The following is a 22,277-nucleotide window of genomic DNA, read 5'->3' as shown; positions in this document are numbered from 1 at the left end:
ATGATTAAAATCCTCTTGGAGCACACATTTTATTTTAAGATGTCCTTAGTTCAGTAATAGTGACTGTAGTTAACATTTGCAATGAAATAGGTTTACGAGAGATCCTTGAGCCTTGCTCTAAAAGTTATCCATCCCACTGGGCCCTGCCAAGGCATAGTGAGAAGGCTTACATCATAGCAAGAGAGGCCCTTTCCTAGGAAATGCATAGTTCCCTATAGACAGGATTTGGGGGAAGCACTGTAGGAATGCCTGACTGTCCTTAGTTGCCTTGGGTATGCCCAGACTTAGAGCTGATTTTTAAGGGTAGGAAGGACATATAAAATTCAAGATTTGTATCCACAGCAATATTTACTGAGTGACTATGATATGCACAGTGCTATGCAGAACACTTAAAAGCTAGCAGGAAGCATCACCATAGTGAAAAAGCCCATGGCTATTGTAAAGACACTTCATTGTCTACCATGAAAATAATCTTTTCACTTTGTAGACTTACATATATCTCTTGGAGATGACTTTATCTTCAACATAAACCTAAGACATTTAAAAATAGATTTGGTGGTAGTTTCAAACGTAATATATGGCAAACACTCTCTACTTCTTATCAGTTTCACTCTTTTGTGTTGTTTCATTGAATTGAAACAACAGAAGATTTTCTCCCCTTGCAGCCAGATAGTGTTAGACTTGTTCCCACAATATTGATTACTGTATAAATGGAAAGGTAACGAAAAGTCAGACTTTCTGTGCAACATGCAGTTTTCTACCTTATTCTGCCTCTGAAAACTGGGCCAAAGAATGCTAGTGACAGACCACTATCAGGTGGCTGGACCCCTGATGTTTGTTATGTATCATATTTTAGTAGTTCCCTATAGGCAACAGGCATAATAAGCAGTTCCTGCTTTTAAAATATATTTATTGTTTTCTCAATGTGCGAAAGTGAAAATTTAAAATACTCTTTTCCCTTGCCAAAGAACAAAATCTGCATAAGGGCAAAGGCAATTTGAAGAGGAGTTTGGCAATGTCTTCCAATATTTTAAATGTATGTGTCCTTGGACCCAACAATTTCACATTTAACATTTTATCTTGTAGATGTACACATATAAATATATATGGTTAAAGTTGTTCACTGCCACAAAATTTATATAGCAAAAACCTGGAAGCAGTCTAAACGTCTATATGGCTGAAGAAATGGTGGTCTTACCCGTATAATGGATATAACCACCTAGGCATTAAAAAGCATGAGAGATTTGTAAGTGTCCATATGAACCTATCAAGATACATATTTTTTTCTTTTCTTTTTCTTTTTTTTTTTTTTCCAAGACAGAGTCTCACTCTGTTGCCCAGGCTGGAGTGCATTGGTGCCATCTTGGCTCACTGCAACCTCTGCCTCCTGGGTTTAAGCAACTCTCCCACCTCACCCTCCCTAATACCTGGGATTACAGGCGCCCACCACCACACCTGGCTAATTTTTGTATTTTTAGTAGAGATGGGGTTTCACCATGTTGGCCAGGATGGTCTTGAACTCCTAACCACCTGCCTCAGCCTCCCAAAATTCTGGGATTACAGGCCTGAGCCACTGTGCCTTGCCGCTTTTAATTTTTTTCGAGACAGGGTCTGGCTCTGTCACCCAGGCTGGAGTGCTCTGGCAGGATCACAGCTCACCGCAGCCTTGACCTCCTGGGCTCAAGCGATCCTCCCACCTCAGCCTCTTGAGTAGCTGGGACTACAGGTGTGTACCACCACACCTGGCTAATTTTTGTTTCTTGTGATTTTTTTTTTTTTTTTTTTTTTTTTGTAGCGATGGGGTCTCACTATGTTGCCTAGGCTGGTCTCAAACTCCTGGGTTCAAGCAATCCTCCTGTCTTAGCCTCCTGAATAGGTGGGACTACGGGCGTGTTGCCACCATACCCCAGCTAACTTTTTTATGTTTCTTAGAGACAGGATCTTGCTATCTTGCCCAGGCTGGTCTCAATCTCCTGCGCTCAAGCAGTCCTCCTGTCTTGGCCTCCCAAGCCTTGGGACTACAGGCATGAACCACTGCACCTGGCCCCATGTACATCTTTTAACTAAGCAATTTCTTTTCTAGGAATTTATACTAAGGAAAAAATCAGAAAAAAGTGCACACAGTTTTAAATACAAGGATGTTCATCAGAACTTTATTTACAATAGCAAAAAGTTGGAAAACAGCCTGTCTCCACTAATGAGAGAATGGTCCAATAAGTCACATTTATCCATACAGCCATTAAAAGTAATGTCAGTGACTATAGTACAAACTGTTGGCCAGACATGGTGGCTCATGCCTATAATCTCAACACTAGGAGGCTGACGCAGGAGTATCACTTGAGCGCAAGAGTTCCAAGCTAGCCTCAGCAACACAGCCTCTACAAAAAAAAATTTTAAAATTAGCCAGATGTGGTAGTGCATGTCTGTGGTCCCAGCTACATGGGAAACTGAAGTGGGAGGATCACTTGAGCCCAGGAGACTGAGGCTGCAGTGAGACATGATCACACCACGGCACTTGAGCCTGGGCAACAGAGCAAGACTCCATCTCAAAATAAATAAATAAATAAATAAGCTATGATACCTGTGTTTTTATTGAGGTGTAATTCACATAATACACAATCAAAACAATGTTTAGTATGACCTCAATTTTCTGAATACATATACATAGAAGAAAGATTAGAAGGAAATATATAAAAATGTGAATAATGGTCATTGCTGGGTAATAGGATTACAGTTGTTTTTTTTTTTTTAATTTTTATTTTTATTTATTGTTTTTTTGAGACGGAGTCTCACCTTGTCACCCAGACTAGAGTGCGGTGGCGCAATCCCGGCTCACTGCAACCTCCGCCTCCCAAGCTCAAGTGATTCTCCTGCCTCAGCCTCCTGAGTAGCTAGGACTACAGGTGCATGCCACCCTGCCCAGCTAATTTTTGTGTTTTTAGTAGAGACGAGGTTTCACTGTGTTGGCCAGGCTGGTCTCAAACTCCTGACCTCAAGTGATCCGCCTGCCTTGGCCTCTTAAAATGCTGGGATTACAGGCATGAGCCACTGTGCCCGGCCAATTACAGTAATTTTTAATTTCTCCATATGTTTCTGTAGTCTCCAAATAGATTTCTGTAACTTCTTTATAATCAGAAGTAAGTGATTTTTAAAAAGAATGAAGACCCCCCTTTACTGGAAACACAATTATAATGGCAATGTTCCTCACTTGGTCTCAAAGAAGTTAGTAGGTTACCTTATCTCCTTTTCCCTTCCATTGAATAGGATTTAAAAAATAATAATAAATTAAATTTTTTTAAAAAAAAACCTTTCTTATTTTATAGGTAAATGCCAAAGAGCTTGATCCAAAATATGCTCATATACAAGTTACTTACGTGAAGCCTTACTTTGATGACAAAGAACTCACAGAAAGAAAGACCGAGTTTGAAAGAAATCATAATATCAGCAGATTTGTTTTTGAGGCACCTTACACTTTATCAGGCAAAAAACAGGGCTGTATAGAAGAACAGTGCAAACGCCGTACAATCTTGACAAGTAAGTACAGTTTTACATGTTAACTTCTTATTTGTCTTGGTCTTTTTCAGTATACACGAGTAGCAGCTGGCCAGCTGGACCATATAACTGAAATTTTAATTATTATTTGTTCTGCTGTTCAGTTACAAGTTAGCACAAGCACGTCCATGTGATAAACCATCATTTTTCCATATGTCATCTTTGATTGCCCAGAGGTGTCTCATAAAGAGAATTTCTCTCTGAATCCTGAAGTACTATATGGGACCCTCAGTCATCTTCTAGATAAAGCATGGGGAGAGTTAAGCACAATAGAGTTTTTTCTTTAATTTGGCTATTTGAACTAATGATTTTCTAAGGACAGTAAATCAATCTTAACATTTTAATAGCTTCAAATTCGTTTCCCTACGTGAAGAAGAGGATTCCTATTAACTGTGAACAGCAGATTAATTTAAAACCAATTGATGTTGCCACTGATGAAATAAAAGACAAAACTGCAGAGCTGCAAAAGCTTTGCTCCTCTGCTGACGTGGACATGATTCAGCTCCAACTTAAATTGCAAGGCTGTGTTTCTGTGCAGGTACGCTGGTCGTCCAACATGTGTTAAATGTTTTTTGATGTTTCTTTTGCTTTTATAAGGGCACAGAGCAAGCATTAATTGTAATTGTGTGTTGGGCACTTACTGAGTGCAAAAACCTGTGCATTATTTTTTATTCACTTAATGAAGATATTACATTGAATTTTTATAAGGTTTGTGTTATGTCAGAGGACTCTAACATAAGTCTGATGACTGTAGCGAAGCCCTGTATGTACATATCAGAAATCACTCACTTACTAGAATATCATCTTTGTAGATTATTTTCTTTGGTTAATGGTTTTTCAAAATAAACTTGTAATAAGCATATATTTCTCAGATATGGATTTCTTGTATATTTTGGGATTTTTAATAAAAAAGAGAAATGCCAAAACTTCTTTGATTATTGCATTCTGGAAACACTGTAATTTTTCTTCTATTGTAATGTAGGTCAATGCTGGTCCATTAGCATATGCAAGAGCTTTCTTAAATGACAGCCAAGCTGGCAAGTATCCACCTAAGAAAGTGAGTGAGTTGAAAGACATGTTTAGGTAAGTGGTTTATAGTTTTCAGGTTAGACCCGTATTCTTTTTCTCTATTTTCTTCTTTTAAAAAACAGCAAAGTATGACCAAATGATACCCATCCAAAAAGGGATATTCTCTGTGGTCTTTTACAATGTCTAGGTGACCTCCTAAGGGCACTTTAAGTAATGAGAAAATGTGTGATCTGTTTCATCCTGCAGGACATTAACAATACCCTAGTGACCCAAGAGATTAAATCTTCCAGTTTACTATATTGCTTTGGATATTTTAAGTGACACAAACACAAGCCTATGTTCCTTATGTGCTTTCCTTCTTCACCCAGTTGACCTCCTGTTACAGCATTTCAGACCATTTGGGGTAGGAATAGAAGTGGGGCAGGAAAGATTGCATATGCTCACTCCAATCCCCTGTCCTTACTTCCACTTGGACACTGCCAAACTAGGGCATGCAATATCTTGTCTTCAGTGAGCAGCTCTGTAAGCTAAGGCAAGTATGAATGCTCTTACATTAGAGAAATATCTTTAATATATAAAAGTTTTCATTCAGAAGAAGAGAAACAGTTGAGTAATATGGACTAAGGAGAAAGATGATAACCTATCCACTCATTTGCTCCCGATTTATTTTGTTTACTTTTCCTGTCTGTGTTTTATCAGCTGTTCTAGGGTGCAGAGTAACTAGTAGTCATTCATTCACCAGTATTTATTAATGCCTGGTACATGCAAAAGACTATTAGTTGCTATGACAGGGATATAAAACAAATGGACAGTGAAGTACTTTGTCCCCTAAGACCTACACTCTAATTGTGGACATTAAACATAAACACATGAAATAATGGAAAAATACTTTTATGATAAGTCATCAACTCTCTGTTCTCCTTAGCAGCCCAGGGAAGATCCTTCATACCTGTACCACCCAGCACTGTACTAGCCACATAGTAAGCTCAAAATAAATTCTTTTTGAATGAATGACTCATTATCTACAGGTGCAAATTAATGCCAGCACAACTTTAGCTGATAGAATGCCAAGTAAATGATTGAGCAAGTAGGCTTTCCAGAAGGTATGTGTTTTGAGCCAAGTCTTGAAGGAGATAAGAAACAAAACCATAAGGCAAAGGCGGAAAGGAAAGAAGGCATTTCAGATTTAGGAAGAGACATTAAGAAATAAATGCATGGTGAGAAAAGAGAGGATTCTGATCTTCTTTCTAGGCAAGCCATGGCTAAACTGAGTTATCAAGTGGATTGTCAGTGAGACTGCCTAAGAATAAATAACAAAACCTTTATCTTTGATATTCATCCATAGGAAATTTATACAAGCATGCAGCATTGCACTTGAACTAAATGAGCGGCTAATTAAAGAAGATCAAGTTGAGTACCACGAAGGGCTAAAGTCAAATTTCAGAGACATGGTAAAAGAACTGTCTGACATTATCCATGAGCAGGCAAGTATTAGGGTGACTGAAACTGAAAACATGATCTGCGGGTCCCGAAATTGTTGCTTAGCAAAATATAATGGTTCAAAATGCATAACCTTAAAGTCTGTATTTTAAATTTTTTCCATATTATCTTTAATCATTTAAGTGATACAATACAAATAAAATTTGCAGCACTTATCTAAAGTGGTTAGTGATGCGATTCTCAGTAAGAAATCATTTTGTTTTTTGTGCTCCAGTGTCATTAGAAGCAAGAGGTTGAACTGAGGTATACCATTATCAAATAGACTACATAGTTTGTTTTTAGAAACTATCTAGTTGATGAGTTTCTATTCCTCATAATGCACAGAAAAAGCATCAAAAATTCCTCCTTCACAAAAGATGTAAGACAATTGCATATGCTATTTTAAGTGAATATCCACTAGATTACAGTTATTTCATTTGCATGCAGCTGCATGACCTAGTGTTGAACTCTAAATTATTCAAATTGAAAACAAATTATTCAGTTTACTGTTATTACTGTGATCAAGATATTCTGAGTGGCCATTTGATAAAATTTTGTTTTCCTTTTGAAGCATGGATTTTTCAAATCCCACTTGTCTGTATCAGTTATTCCTATAAAACATCGCTATTTCTCTTAGATGTAGAGACCAATAATTTAGATTCTTAATATTATGTATTGATAGCTAACCAAGAAAACTCTTAGTTTCTATTGGCTTATATTTATGCAAGCCATCCTGTCATTATGAACCATACTTGGGTGTGCCTTACTTTTGGCAAATGTTGACTTTATAGTGAATTGAGTTTCATATAAAAGAGAGCCACTTTGTAGTCATACACTTTGAGGCATATATCAATACTGAAGAATAAGACAAGTGTTAATGTGTACTGAAATTTGAAATATTCTCTTGAGCTCCATAAATGATTACTTGACAAAAAGTCATGGCTGGATATTTCTTGTCCCCTTTCAATGTAATCTGTTACAGAATACCAGAGTATATGGTCCTTTGAAAAAATTCAATCTTTTGATTTTTTTTTTTTTTCTTTTTTTGAGACAGAGTCTCACTCTGTCGCCCAGGCTGGAGTGCAGTGGCGCAATGTCAGCTCACTGCAACCTCCGCCTCCTGGATTCAAGTGATTCTTCTGCCTCAGCCTTCCGAGTAGCTGGGACTACAGACACGTGCCACCACACCTGGCTAATTTTTTGTATTTTTAGTAGAGATGGGGTTTCACCATGTTAGCCAGGATGGTCTCGATCTCCTGACCTCGTGATCCACCTGCCTCGGCCTCCCAAAGTGGTGGGATTACAGGCGTGAGCCACTGCACCTGGCTGCTTTTGATTTTTAAAAGGATTTATATTGTCATAAAGCTATAAATTGCAGTTTTCTTAGATAGAGTTGGGGGTGGTCATTGTAGCATCTGTTGAGTATGTTTCGTAATTTCTTAGCAATAAGTAATTACATCTTGCCTGTCACATCTGACCAGCATAGATAATCAATTATTCATCTCTTAACATTCTAGTATGCTTTCAGATTAGTGTCACAAGTTAATATTTTTGTAAGAGGAAATTTCTCTATTATAAGTTTTATTTAAGCCTTATGATTTGTAGCAACACAAATGATATGTCTCAATACTGCCACTATAGATCAGTCTGTGGGCTTAACACTGAAGTTTCACAACTAACTTGAGAACCAAGTGTTAAAAGCTTGAGACCTAAGTTAGGACTTTATGGTAAAGAGACTGGATATAATGTATTTACCGTTTTTTACCTCAATCTACTTTAAGTACAAGATTTCTGTTGCCTTTTCTTTGGATTACACAAAATGGATCATTTAAAAAATATTTAAACTAATGTGAATATCTATGTTTATATACTTATTGGAATACAATCTTTAAATTTTATATTTATAAAGTTCTTCCTTTCCAAGAAAAATCTTCTATATCAATTAGCTTATACAATTATAGTGTGTCTTTAGAAATGTGCACTTAAGACTTTTATCTTCATTTGCTATTATTTTCAAGTCTCCAGGGAAGGAACATGGGTGTCTGAATGTTTCAGAAGTCCCATAGATGATTCTGAGGACCACTGTGTTAGATCATTCATAAACTCATATCAGAGTCTACCGTTTAGAGCTCTTGTTATAACCATCCGTTAAAAAATATTTTAAGGATTGTGTTACCTCGCTTCTTGTTGAATTTTGCATTTTACAGTCTTTGTTTTTCTTAATGAGTAACTAGGTATTTTCTGCTTTTTTGATATGCTGCCTTTGTAATACAGCTGTGAAGACTTAAGTCGGTAATGTTATTCTTTGCTCCCTCTGCTTTCTGTCTTTTTAAATAACTAAGTGTCAGTGATAAATTGAAATATGCCTGCAATTTCATATACACATTCTTTTTTTGTCAATGGCTTCATGATAACCATGCTGATTTCTTTTGTTTTAGATATTACAAGAAGACACGATGCATTCTCCCTGGATGAGCAACACATTACATGTATTTTGTGCAATTAGTGGTACATCGAGTGACCGAGGTTATGGTTCCCCAAGATACGCTGAAGTGTGAGGAAATGCAGATGTACGTGACAATGAGACTGACCTTTCTCAGGAATATTTGGAGCTGTGCAAATGTTAAAATTTAAAGATTTGATATACGTGGAGTGTTTCTTCTCGACACCAAAATTTTCATGTGTTCCAACAGGGTGCTTACGTATTTGTAAATAAGCAACTTGAAAGTGCCTGGAAAATTGCACCACTGTGCTTGGTTTGTACTTTTTTAGGTAAATCTATATGCTGAAAAGTAGAGCTCAAAAACAGTAGTTCAATTTGCTTAATTATTGCTTAAAATAATAATGGTACTATGTAAAATTGTATAATGGAATACAATAAAAGGTAAAACTTATTTGTAATTAGAAGTGAAAGAAATAATACTTTGAACTTAGCATTTTTCTTGACAAGAAGCTCAATTCATTATCATAGTAATCTTTGGTAGGAGGAGAAGAAAATTGATAACATTTCCATAATTCATGGACATTTAAAATTGGGGAGATCATTTGAATCCTTGCCAATTAGTAGTCAAGGCTGGGCTAAAGGAACCAAAAGCATTATTTAACAGGAAAATTTCAAAAAGAAAGGATATACTTATAAATATACCAAGCTTAGGCTGGGCACGGTGGCTCACGCCTGTAATCCCAACACTTTGGGAGGCTGAGGCAGGCGGATCATGAGGTCAGGAGTTCAAGACGAGCCTGACCAACATGGTGAAACCCCTTCTCTACTAAAAATACAAAAATTAGCCGGGCATGGTGTTGCATGCCTGTAATCCCAGTTACTGAGGAGGCTGAGGCAGGAGAATCTCGTGAACCCAGGAGGTAGAGGTTGCAGTGAGCCGAGATTGTGCCACTGCACTCCAGTCTGGGCAACAGAGTGAGACTCCATATATATAACATACATATAATAGTAAGCTTGAGATAACATATATATAGGTTATGATCTGATGATGCCAGGTAATCTTGTAGGTCTCCCTTCTACATACAAGACGTGCAAGGGATTTATACAGGGCAAGCAGCATTTGTTGCCAAAGCTTTATCATCTGGGGCCATCTACAAAGCTAAACAAAACATTCCTGAGATTGCAGTCAGTACATCCCACAGAACTTCAAAGCTTTGACAGCAGTCTGAGGTAGGAATTTGTAATGATTATTTTCTTCAGTTATAAAATTAATAAACATTTTGATTAGAATGTAATGGTTGCAGCATGTCTTGGGTCAATGTACAAAACCACCACAGATATGGCATACTAGCTTGGGATTATATTTCTATCTATGAAGAAATCTCAGATTGCCTAAATAATTCAGGAGAAACCAAGATTTGAATGACGTTTTTAGCTTGAAGAATTCATATAATTTTGGCTGCCTTCTATGGGAACTTCAGATTCTAGACCGTTTTTTTTTTTTTTTTTTTTTTTTCTTTTTGAGATGGAATCTCGCTTCAACGCCCAGGCTGGAATGCAATGGCGTGATCTCAGCTCACTGCATCCTACACTTCCCGGGTTCAAGTGATTCTCCTGCCTCTGCCTCCCAAGTAGCTGGGACTACAGGTGTGCACCAGCACGCCTGGCTAACTTTTATATTTTTAGTAGAGATGGTGTTTCACCATATTGGCCCGGCTGGTCTCGTACTCCTGACCTCAAATGATCTGCCTGCCTCGGCCTCCCAAAGTGCTGGGATTACAGGCATGAGCCACTATGCCCGGCTTACACTTATTTTCCTTATGTGGTTTAGCCTATTTTACAGATGAAAAAAACAGTCGCTGAAATATAAATGGATTCCACGGGTCCTTGGCTTTTTGAGCACTTTTTGATCAAGTAAATCCTAGAGATTATGCTCCTGGCCTGGCCATTTTTCTTTTTACTTTTTTGGGGGGACCATTTTTTCTTTCTTTCTTTCTTTTTTTTGAGATGGAGTCTCGCTGCAATGCCCAGGCTGGAATGCAATGGTACGATCTCGGCTCACTACAACCTCCACCTCCCGGGTTCAAGCGATTCTCCTGCCTCAGTCTCTTGAGTAACTGGGATTACAGGTATGTGCCACCACCCCGGCTAATTTTTGTATTTTTAGTAGAGACAGGGTTTCACCATGCTGGTCAGGCTGATCTCGAACTCCTGACCTTGTGATCCACCCGCCTCAGCCTCCAAAAGTGCTGGGATTACAGGTGTGAGCCACCACGTCCAGCCCATTTTTTCTTTATATGTCATTTTTAAGCTTTCAGGAGAGCATGAACTTATTTATTAAAAGTTAATTTTGGGCCGGGCGCGGTGGCTCAAGCCTGTAATCCCAGCACTTTGGGAGGCCAAGACGGGCGGATCACGAGGTCAGGAGATCGAGACCATCCTGGCAAACACGGTGAAACCCCGTCTCTACTAAAAAATACAAAAAAACTAGCCGGGCGAGGGGGCGGGCGCCTGTAGTCCCAGCTACTCGGGAGGCTGAGGCAGGAGAATGGTGTAAACCCGGGAGGCGGAGCTTGCAGTGAGCTGAGATCCGGCCACTGCACTTCAGCCTGGGCGACAGAGCCAGACTCCATCTCAAAAAAAAAAAAAAAAAAAAAGTTAATTTTGTATTTTAATAGTGGACTCACAAGTATTTCTGAGGCAGTTTATAATTCCTTAATATCTTAGAGTAACCTGTAGAGTTAGTTTCACCTTTAAAGTGATTGTATTTGGTATGTGTGTGTGAGGAATTATCACCTCTAGTAAATGCTGCAATCTGAGAGTTTGGCATCTTGAGGAGACTCCAGCACCCTTCTGTCTGTAACTAGTCCCTGTCACAGCCCCCAGCACAGCAATATGCACTGTGGGTAGATTTTTTTAATGTAATAAATGGCCCCTATTCCCAAGGATCTTGCAGTCTAGTTGAGAAAGCAAGATACACAAAATTAAATAGTACAAGAATTAAAAATGTAAGACAGGAAAAGTCATATATGAGTATTGCCAAATGAATGACAGCATTCATAACTCAATCACATTCAAAGAAGGAGAGAGCACTGTGAATTGTAAATGTTCAGGGAGGGTTTAGTGAAGAAAAGTTAAGCTTTGAACAGGTTTCCAAAGAGGGAGAGGGGAATTCTAGGCAGGAGGAACACCATAAGCAAAGGTGCAAAAAGAATTTGTGGAGGTTCAGGGGATGGTAAGGAGACCAGTTTTGTCCAAGAGGTGGTAGATGATAAATCTAGAAAATACAGGCTGTGCGTGGTGGCTCATGCCTGTAATCCCAGCACTTTGGGAGGCTGAGACAGGCAGATCACTTGAGCCCAAGAGTTCAAGACCAGCTTGGCCAACATGGTAAAACACCATCTCTACTAACAATACAAAAAAAAAAAAAGTTAGCCAGGCATAGTGGTACACACCTGTAATCCCAGCTACTTGGGAGGTTGAGGCACAAGAATCGCTTGAACCCGGGAGGCGAAGGTTGCAGTGAGCCTAGATCATGCCATTGCATTCCAGCCTGGGCAGCAGAGCGAGATTCTGTCAACAACAACAAAAAAAAAAAAAAAGAAGAAGAAGAAGAAGAAAGAGAGAGAGAGAGAGAAGAAAGAGAGGGAGGGAAGGGAAGGGAAGAGGGAAAGGAAGAAAGGAAGGAAAGAGGGAAGGGAAGGAAGGAAGAAAGGAAAATACATTTGGACGGAGATTTTGGAAGGTGTTGAATACCAGGCTAATGGGATTTGGAGTTTACTCAATAGGCATGGGAGAGCTAGCCAAGGTTTTTAAACAGATTACTTAATTAAATGTTATTTTTGGAAATGTAATCTTTTATGTTGCTGCCAGATGTATTTGAGGTAGAGAGAGATGGAAATTAGGAAACCAGTTACATAGATATTGCAATGAACTAAATTCAATAAACTGCTAGATGTGAGGGATATGGCAAGAATGGAGAAGAAAGGACGAGTCCCAGAGACATTATGTGGAAGGACTAGATACGACTCGTTGGATGGCCAAGGGGGGGAAAAAAAAAAAGAAATGTGAAAGATAATTTTGTGTCCTGTGACCAGTGAGTTTGCCGTGTCGTGACACAAGTTCACTAGATTTATTTTTCCAACTTTCAGACTAAAAGTAGCAAGCTGTAGAGAACAGGGTGGGCTCAAATAGAGAAAGCTAGGTAAATCTGTTTTGTAAACACTACATGTATTAGACATTAAAGTGTATATAGTTTAATTATTTCTTGAAGTGATTTGTCCTCTACAAATTAATTCACACCAAAGAATACATTTCTGCTATACTGATTGTTTTGCAGTTAAGCCTGAGTCCAATTTCCCCTGGAAGTTGTTGTTTTGATAGGCTTTGAACATACTGTGAAATGTGATTAAGTCACCCTTGGTAGTGTTAGTTTATCACTACGGTGAACAACCATAGAGAAAATAAGAAATTCCATGTAAATTTTCCTAGTAACCAGTTGTCACCTATGGCATCATGTATATAGATGGGATTGTTATTGTTACTGTATTTATATGATTTGGCTGCCTATCAAAATATTACATATTTTCAAAAGTGAAACAGAAAGCATCAGTGGTAGTAATGTCCTTGGAACCTTGACCAACAACACATCATCCTAGAACTAGAGATGACTCTAATTTAGTTTCTTACTAGAGACCGGGCGCAGTGGCTCACGCCTGTAATCCCAGCCTTTGGGAGGCTGAGGCGGGCTGATCACGAGGTCAGGAGATCGAGACCATCCTGGCTAACATGGTGAGACACCATCTCTACTAAAAATACAAAAAGTTAGCCAGGCATGGTGGCAAGCGCCTATAGTCCCAGCTACCCAGGAGGCTGAGACAGGAGAATGGCGTGAACCTGGGAGGCAGAGCTTGTGGTGAGCAGAGATCGCACCACTGCACTCCAGCCTGGGCAATAGAGCAAGACTCCGTCAGAGAGAGAGAGACACAGAGAGAGAAACAGAAACTAGATAGGTCATCATAATAAGAACCCACATTTTAAAAAAACACACATTTTGTATCTTTTTTTCTTCTAACTTTTAAGTTCAGGGGGTACATGTGCAGGTTTGTTACATGAGTAAATTATGTGTCACTCAAACCTAAGCTTTTTATTATAAATATTAGCTTTCTCTGAGATGAAGAACCTGAGTGATGTAATGGATTAATAGGAATTTCCAAACTATTCAAAACATTAATAATTAGACATGTGTCACGGGCTTCTGATCTCCGAAATGTTGGGCTACCTTTAGTCTCAGTCTTGTTCTAAGAGTACACTAGTTCAGCTATCAAAAGACAAGGAGAGGAAAAGAGTAAAAGTTGGTTGTGGATGGACAGTGGGTTTGTGTAACAAGGCTATACCCCTATCCTGGGAGTTGGTAAGTAACAGTGCTTTATTTATCTGTTTTTTTCTACTCCCTAAGCACTTAATGGTCACTCTCTAAAAAAAGTGTATCTATGTTTGTTCATCTCCTAATTGGAGTCGTGGCTAAGTTCTTTAAAGATTTTGCCTCTGTGCATGGCATTTTAAAACTTTTCCAATTTTTTTTTGCTTTGTTTTTCCTTTTTGTTGAGATATAATTCACGTACCATAAAATTTACCCATTTAAAGTACACAATTCAGTGTTTTAAAAAATTACATCCACAGAGTTGTGCAAGTATCACTACAATTTAAAACATTTTTATCACCTGAAAGAGACCCCATACTCATTAGCAGTCACTCCTACCAGTCATCCTCCAACCCCTGGCAACCACTAATCTACTTTTTGTCCCTACAAGGTTTACCTGTTCTGGACATTTCATATAAATGCAGTCATACAATATATGGCCTTTTGTGTCCAGTTTATTTGACATAGTGTATTTCCAAAGTTCATCCATGTTGTAGCATGTATCAGTACTTCATTCCTTTTTATGGCTAAATGATAATCCATTATATAGATACACCATATTTTATCTTCTCATAAGTTGATGGACATGTGGGTTATTTCCACTTTTTGGCTACTGTGAATAATGTTGCTGTGAACACTCACATTCAAGTTTTTGTGTGGACATGTTTTTAGTTCTCTTGGGCACGTACATAGAAGTGAAATGACTGGTTCATATGGTAACTCCATGTTCAACCTTTTGAAGAATTGCCAGACTGATTTTCACAGCAGCTGCACCACTTTGTATTATCACCAGCAGTGTATGAGGGTCCCAGTTTCTCAATATTCTTGACAACACTTGTTATTATCTGCCTCTTTGATTATCGCCATCCTAGCAAACGTGTAGTGTCTCATTTTGGTTTTCATTTGAATTTCCCTGATGTCTAATGATGTTGAGAATTATTTGATGTGGTTACTGGCCATTTTTGTATCTTCTTCAAAGAAATAATCTTTTTTTAAGTCCTTAGACCATTTACTTTTTTGAGACAGGGTCTTGCTTCATTGCCCAGGCTGGAGTGCAGTGGTGCGATCTCAACTCACTGCAACCTCCCCATCCCGGGCTCAAGCGATCCTCCCTTTTCAGCTTCCCAAGTAGCTGAGACTACAGATGCACACCACCATGCCTGGCTAATTTCTGTATTTTTTGTAGAATTGGGGGTTTGCCATGTTTCCCAGGCTGGTCTCAAATTCCTGGCCTCAAGCAATCCACCCACCTTGGCCTCCCAAAGTGCTGGGATTACAGGCATAAGTCACGGTTCCCGGCCCCTTAGCCCATTTTAAAATCAGGTTGCTTTATTATTATTACTATTATTGCTGAGTTGCAGGGTTCTTTATTCTAGATGCCAGTATATGATTTAAATATATTTCTCGTGTTCTGTGTGTTGCTTTTTCACTTTCATGATGGTATTCTTTGAAGCACTCAAGTTTTTTAAAATTTTGATGCAGTCCAATTTATATCTATATTTTCTTTTGTTGCCTGTGCTTTGGCATTGTATCTAAGAAGACCTTGCATAATCCAATTTCACAGAAATTTACACCTATGTTTTCTCTTAAGAGGTTTATAATTTTAACTCTTACTTTTAGGTCTTTGGTCCATTTTGAGCTAATTTTGTATATGGTGTGAAGTAGGGATTCAGATTCATTCTTTTGCATGTGGATAACCAGTTTTCCCTGCACCATTTGTTGAAAAGAATATCTTTCCCCCATCAAATTGCCTTGGCACCCTTATAAAAAATCAATTGACCAAAAATGTGTGGGTTTATTCTGGACTCTTAGTTCTATTCTATTGACCTCGTATATCTGTCCTTATGCTAGTGCCACAAAGTCTTAATTACTATAGCTTTGTGGTAAGATTTTGAAATTGGGAAGTGTGAGTCCTCCAACTTTATTCTTTTTCAAGATTGTTTTGTATATTCAAGGCCCCTCGCATTTCCATTTTTATTTTATTTTATCTTATTTTTTGGAGACGGAGTCTCACTCTGTCCCCCAGGCTGGAGTGTGGTTGCACAATCTCGGGTCACTGCAACCTCCACCTCCTGGGTTCAAGTGATTCTCCTGCCTCAGCCTCCTGAGTAGCTGGGATTACAGGTGCACACCACCATGCCTGGTTAATTTTTGTATTTTTGGTAGAGGTGGGATTTCACCATGTTGGCCAGGCTGGTCTCGAACTCTTGACCTCAAGTGATCCACCCTCCTCGGCCTCTCAAAGTACTAGGATTACAGGCATGAGCCATGCGCCCAGGCCAATATTAATTTTAGCATCAGCTAGTCAATAGCTATTTTTAAAAAGGCAGCTGGGATTTTGGCAGGATTTGCTGTGAATCTGTAATTCAATGTGGAGAGTATTGCCATCTCAATAATAATAAGTGTTCCAGCTTATGAACACAGGATGTTTTTCTATTTATTTAGATCATCTTTCTTTCAACAATGTTTTACAGTTTTCAGTATATAAGTCTTATACTTCTTTTGTTTATTCCTTATGCCCATAAGGAAATTTATTCCTTAGTATTTTATCCTTTTTAATGCTATTGTAAGTGGATTTGTTTTCTATTTATTTATTTATTTATTTATTTATTTATTTATTTATTTAGTGAGACGGGGTTTCGCTCTTGTTGCCCAAGCTGGAGTGCAATGGTGCAATCTTGGCTCACTGCACCCTCCACCTCCCAGGTTCAAGCGATTCTCCTGCCTCAGCCTCCCAAGTTGCTGGTATCACAGGCACATGGCACCATGCCCAGCTAATTTTTTTGTATTTTTAGTAGAAATGGGGTTTCACCATGTTAGCCAGTCTGGTCTCAAGCTCTTGACCTCACGTGATCCAGCTGCCTCGGCCTCCCAAAGTGCTGGGATTACAGGCGTGAGCCACTGCGCCCGGCCTGATTTGTTTTCTTAATTTTGTTTTTGGATTGTTCATTGCTAGTTTATAGACATACAAATGGTCTTTGTATATTGATCTGATATCCCAAAATCTTGCTGAATTTCTGTATTAGCTTTAATCTTTTTTTGGTGGCTTCTTTAGGTTTTTCTATACATAAGATCATATCATCTGCAGATATAGTTTTACTTCTTTTTAAGTCTTGATGTCTTTTATTTTGTTACCTAGAACCTAGCTAGAACTTCCTGTATAATATTGAATAGCAGAATTGCAGAGAGCCTTGTCTTGTTCCTGATCTTTGGGAGAAAGCCTCCAGTCTTTCACCTTTCAGTATGGTGTTATCTGTGGCTTTTTCATGGATGCTTTTTATCTGGTTCAGGAAGTTTCCTCCAACATGATTTGCATCTATTTTCTGATTCAGTTCTCCTTATATATGTCACATAGGAATCAATTCTTCATATGATCCTGTATCACATATAAGGAAATGGATGCATAAATGGTTAAGAAATGCACTCAAGACACACAGGAAATTAGAGATGAGGTCACGGTATCCTAATTTATAGTCTATTGTTTTCAACTCTACTTTTTCCGTTGGTCTTCTGCTTCAACTTCTCGCAACTTTCTAGAGACTAAAATGGGTTCATCTTTTCCACTTTTTCATTTAAAAGGTAACTCCATATGGGTAGAGTCTGGATCTGAATTTTTCACCTCTGTTTTCCCAGAACCTAGCACAGGATAAGTGCTTGAGCAATCTCAAGGAAATAAAGCCAGTTTAGATAAACAGCACCTCTGGAGCCTTTATTATGTGCAAGGTATTGTGAGCAAATATCCCAGAACTCAGAGAGATTGTGGTTGAGGGAGATAACAAATAGTCACATTAAAAAGATATTATGGGCCAGGCACGGTGGCTCATGCCTGTAATCCCAGCACTTTGGGAGGCCGAGGCAGGTAGATCACCTAAGGTCAGGAGTTCGAGACCAGCTTGGCCAACTTGGTGAAACCCCATCTCTACTAAAAATACAAAAAGCCGAGCGTGGTGGCACGCCTGTAATTCCAGCTACTGGGGTGGGGGTTGGGCGGGGGAAGGGCTGAGACAGGAGAATCGCTTGAACCCGGGAGGCGGAGGTTGCAGTGAGCCGAGATCGCACAACTGCACTCCAGCCTGGGCAACAGAGCGAGACTCAGTCTCAAAGTATTATGAAGAAGTCTGATAATAGCAAATCAGTGGTAGTTACAAGTGCTTGAAAAGGCAGAGTCTTTCTAGATGTAGACTGAAAAAGGCTTCATAGAGGAAACGCCATGAATAAAGCCTTGAAGGATGGGTAGGAACTAGCGTGTCTGTGTTGGGGAAGTACTTTAGGCCAAGTTTTTAACAGGAAGTTTAAAAAATTAACTTCTTCATTTTTATCGTTATATGAATTCCAACAATTAAAACCAATCCATAGTACACAGAATATACAAAGCAAAAATAATAAAGTGCATATAAAATCAGGTGACATTCTCTATATGGTTTTTCTCAGACTCTCTCATCCTATTTTGGTCTTAGACACAAGCCAAGTTAAGTCAGCTTTTTCTTTTTGTCCAGAAAACTCATGCTCAATTTTCTTCATCCTCCTGATAGAAAACTTTTACAGCCAACCTCAGTCCATTTCTGATCGACAAGTCTCATTCTTTATATGCCACAGTGTTTTGTAATAGTCACTGCTTTCGTAGCTCTCCTAGGATTGAGTCTTACAGGCTCTAGAATTCTCATCCTGCATGCTCACCGCATGTGCCTTTCATAGAAAATCAGTGAAAACTATCATATGAGCAGGTAAAGGCTGCAGTGTGGAAGTCGCAGACCATTCATCCATCCATCACACATTTGTTGACCACCCACTGTGAACCAGGTATATGAATGATCAAGGCAATATTTCACAGGCAGATATGCAGATGGGATGTTATAATCTAAAAGATAATTCAAAAGTAGTCGTCTTCTAAAAATAATCTTCCAAATTCTGTATTCTTGAAGAGAGACATCTTATGTCTCTGATGAATGTGAGTAATAGTTCCTAGTACTGATATATTGGAACAATTAAAATATTGATTGAGAAGCAAAAGCTTAGCCAATATAGATGTGGAGTTATGTTCAATGCAAAGCTGACCAGCTCCTATATTACTCGTGCAGTGGATTATTTCAGAATTCTTCTGTGGTGTAGTCAGGATTTGAGATATCTCCAGAGCCACTATGATATCATGTAATAGTACTATGTCCTCCCTCCCAATCCCAAACTAAATCTAGACACAATACACATGCAGTGAAAGAGGATTAGAAAAAAAGGTGGAGTTGACAAAATTATCCCTATCAGAACAAGGAAAATGAAAATGAAGCCAGGCATGGTGGCTTACTCCTGTAATTCCAGCACTGTGGGAGGTCAAGGTGGGAGGATCATTTGAGCCCAGGAGTTTGAGACCAGCCTGGGCAACATGGCAAAACCCCATCTCTACTAAAAATACAAAAAGTCAGCCAGGCGTGGTGGCATGCACCTGTAGTCCCAGCTACTCAGGAGGCTGAAGTGGGAAGGTAACTTAAGCCTGGGAGGCAGAGGTTGCAGTGAGCCAAGATTGTGCCACTGTACTCCAGCGTGGGCAACAGAGTAAGACCCTTTCTCAAAAAAATAATAATAAAGAAAATGAAAGACTTCCAGAAGAAAGCATTGCTGCAGTTTGTTCCACAGCAACTCCCAAGTCGTCACAGAGCCAGCTGAATACGGTTCAAGTCACATGTAAGAGAATTTTAAAAAATTGTACCCACATTATTTGTACAAACTCGTGGAGTGCATGTGAAATTTTGTTACATGTATGTAATGCATAGTCATCAAGTCAGGGTATTTAAGGTGTCCATCTCCCAAGTACATTTTTGTTTAACCATAGTCACCCTATTCTGCTATCAAACATTGAGTTTATTCCATCTATCTAACTGTACCCTTTAACACACTTCTCTCCATCCTCCTTTCTGAAGAGAAATTTTCATGGAAATGATTTTGGATATTTACACAGAATGTGTTATTTTTTTAAACAAAGTAACCCCTCTACCACCACCACCTCTTCCTTTGTTGTAGAAACAAAACTCAGAATTGAAGTTTTAGCCCTAGAATATCTTCAGGAGGGGAAATTCCAGCTCTCCCCATTCGTTTAACCATCTTGTGATTTTTCTCAGTTTTATTAGAACTGCCACTACCATGATGGCCTCCAGGCTTATTTCATTATAGCTCTGTGACTCTAGATGAGGCTATTGGGTTGGGGGGATGCTGCTGGGGGAGGGGGGTAGTTAGGGGTACCCATACCTACCTGGATGTTTTGGCTGCTCTCCCTCTAATGATTATTCTCATCTTGAGAGTTTTGGCATCCCTACTGTACAGCACATTTGTTAAGTACACAAATTCTGAAGCAGGTTGACTCGGTCAGAATCCCAGTTTTGTCATTTACCAAATTGTGGGACCTTGGTCACATTACTTAACCCCTCTAGGTCTTCATTTCCTCACCTGTAAAATGCAGGTATGAATTGTCCCTACCTTCTAACATTGTGAGGATTCAATGAAGCCAAGTATATAAAGCATAGAGAACGATGCCTGGACTGGGCGTGGTGGTGTGTGCCTTTAACCCTAGCACTCCGGAAGGCTGAGGTGGAAGGATCACTTGAGCCCAGGAGTTTGAGGCTGCAGTGAGCTAGCGTGCCACTGCACTTCAGCCTGGGTGACAAAAGCGAGACTCAGTCACTAAAAATATAAAAATAATTAAAAAAAAAAAAAGGAATGGTGCCTGGAACATCTACATAATTGTTACATCTATATATGTGTTATTTATAAGTGTAATCTTTCCCCCACAGCATAGGAGAATTTTACCAGCCATGATCCCCTCTGTGTCTCTGGGCCCATCCCTCCACCCAGGTAGGGGTAATGGATGGGTCAAGGTCAGGCAATTTTTGCCATTTGATATTTTACAGGTCACCTCTGGCCTCCGTAGATCTCACCATATGGTGAAGATCTGTGCCCCCATGAAGGGACATTGTTTTCTGTGTGGTGATATAAGTACCGACAAATATACACAGATGCTGGCTGTTAGCAACTAGTACTGCCATACTGGTGCATCTTGGCTGAATATCAGCCCTGCTCCTGTGTCTGTTTGTTTGTTTTGTTTTGTTTTGTTTTGATATGGAGTCTCGCTCTGTCGCCCAGGCTGGAGTGCAGTGGCGTGATCTCCGTTCACTGCAACCTCCACCTGCCAGGTTGAAGTGATTCTCGTGCCTCAGTCTCCCAAGTAGTTGGGACTACAGGCACGCGCCACCACGCCCAGCTAATTTTTGTATTTTTAGTAGAGATGGAATTTCACCATGTTGGCCAGGCTGGTCTCAAACTCCTGATATAAAGTGATCCACTCACCTCAGCCTCCCAAAGTGCTGGGATTACAGGTGTGAGCCACCGCATCCGGCCCTGTGTCTGTCTTCTTGAACAAAGCCAGTGGCTTATCTTTATGGCTTTCATATGCATCTGCGGATTAATGAAAATCCCATGTGCCACCTAACTATAGGAATTCTCTGCTTACTGGCACTTCCTTTGGCTTTGTTACACTACCAGAACTACACAGAAAGTGGTTCTGGATTTGAAATTCAACTAGTGGGACTTGCTCAGTATTCCCTCCATAGAGAGCCTCTCATACACAGCCTCCTACAGTTGAGTTTAATTTATTACCCTCATTTGGATTTCCCTGTCACCATTCACAGATTGCTACTTTATGACTCTCAAGTAGATCAGAAAGGTTTCGGAGTTCCCCTTCCACACCTCCTACCCATTTCTCTGTAACTACAGACACCCTTTAAGGGAAACTTGGCCCAACCAATCTTATTTGAAGACATTTCATTTTCACTTTAGGTAATGGGGCTTGGAGTTGAGGTCTACCTTTTCGTTGCTTTCTAGTAAAGCACTGATCGCTATCTCACAGCACTCTCCTAGGCCCTGTCCTCCCTGACACCTTAGTTGCTTTATCTTTCCAGGAGCACCCTCACATTCCTATACTGTGCACACTCAAGACAATTTCCCAGTGTCGACTTCCTGGCTGAATCAATTTCCACAACCATGACGTGTAACTCCAGCTCATCTCACCAAAGGGCATTTTAGCAAGTCACTGCAGATGCTGCAACTCAGAAAGACACGTTTAGTTAGGATCTGATGAGTCTTCTCCATTAGATAAATGTTGTGAGGTGGAACTTACTGTAATTTCCTTCCCTCCACCCAAAATCTAAAATTTTTCTCTGAGTTGGCTCCCTCTCTACCTTCAGTCTCTCTTCCTGGAAGATTTAGCTCAGCAAGGATGTCTTCCTTCAGATGAATATGAGTAAGTTAGTTTCTGCCCCTGTTCTGCTTCCTCCTCCTACTCTGATGTTGGCACATCCTTAGGAAGTC

The 22,277-nt window shown here is 39.5% G+C and overlaps 1 protein-coding gene across 2 annotated transcripts in view; it reads left to right on the top strand.

Annotated features, from left to right (window-relative positions):
- DOCK11 (dedicator of cytokinesis 11) overlaps positions 1 to 8,980 on the top strand; it is a 192,151-nt gene extending 183,171 nt beyond the window's left edge. For both annotated transcript variants that reach the window (XM_037989080.2, XM_037989079.2), the window contains 5 exons: positions 3,324 to 3,534; positions 3,900 to 4,090; positions 4,535 to 4,635; positions 5,927 to 6,065; positions 8,499 to 8,980. In XM_037989080.2, the coding sequence (XP_037845008.2) occupies positions 3,324 to 3,534; positions 3,900 to 4,090; positions 4,535 to 4,635; positions 5,927 to 6,065; positions 8,499 to 8,618 (762 nt within the window). In that variant the 3' untranslated portion in view covers positions 8,619 to 8,980. The remainder of the gene's footprint in view (positions 1 to 3,323; positions 3,535 to 3,899; positions 4,091 to 4,534; positions 4,636 to 5,926; positions 6,066 to 8,498) is intronic.
- Positions 8,981 to 22,277: the final 13,297 nt, after the last annotated feature.

This window comes from Chlorocebus sabaeus, chromosome X, assembly GCF_047675955.1.
Source record: "Chlorocebus sabaeus isolate Y175 chromosome X, mChlSab1.0.hap1, whole genome shotgun sequence".
Taxonomy (NCBI): Eukaryota; Metazoa; Chordata; class Mammalia; order Primates; family Cercopithecidae; genus Chlorocebus; species Chlorocebus sabaeus.
Note: the sequence above shows the minus strand (reverse complement) of the source record. Positions and strands in the feature narration are given on the sequence as shown.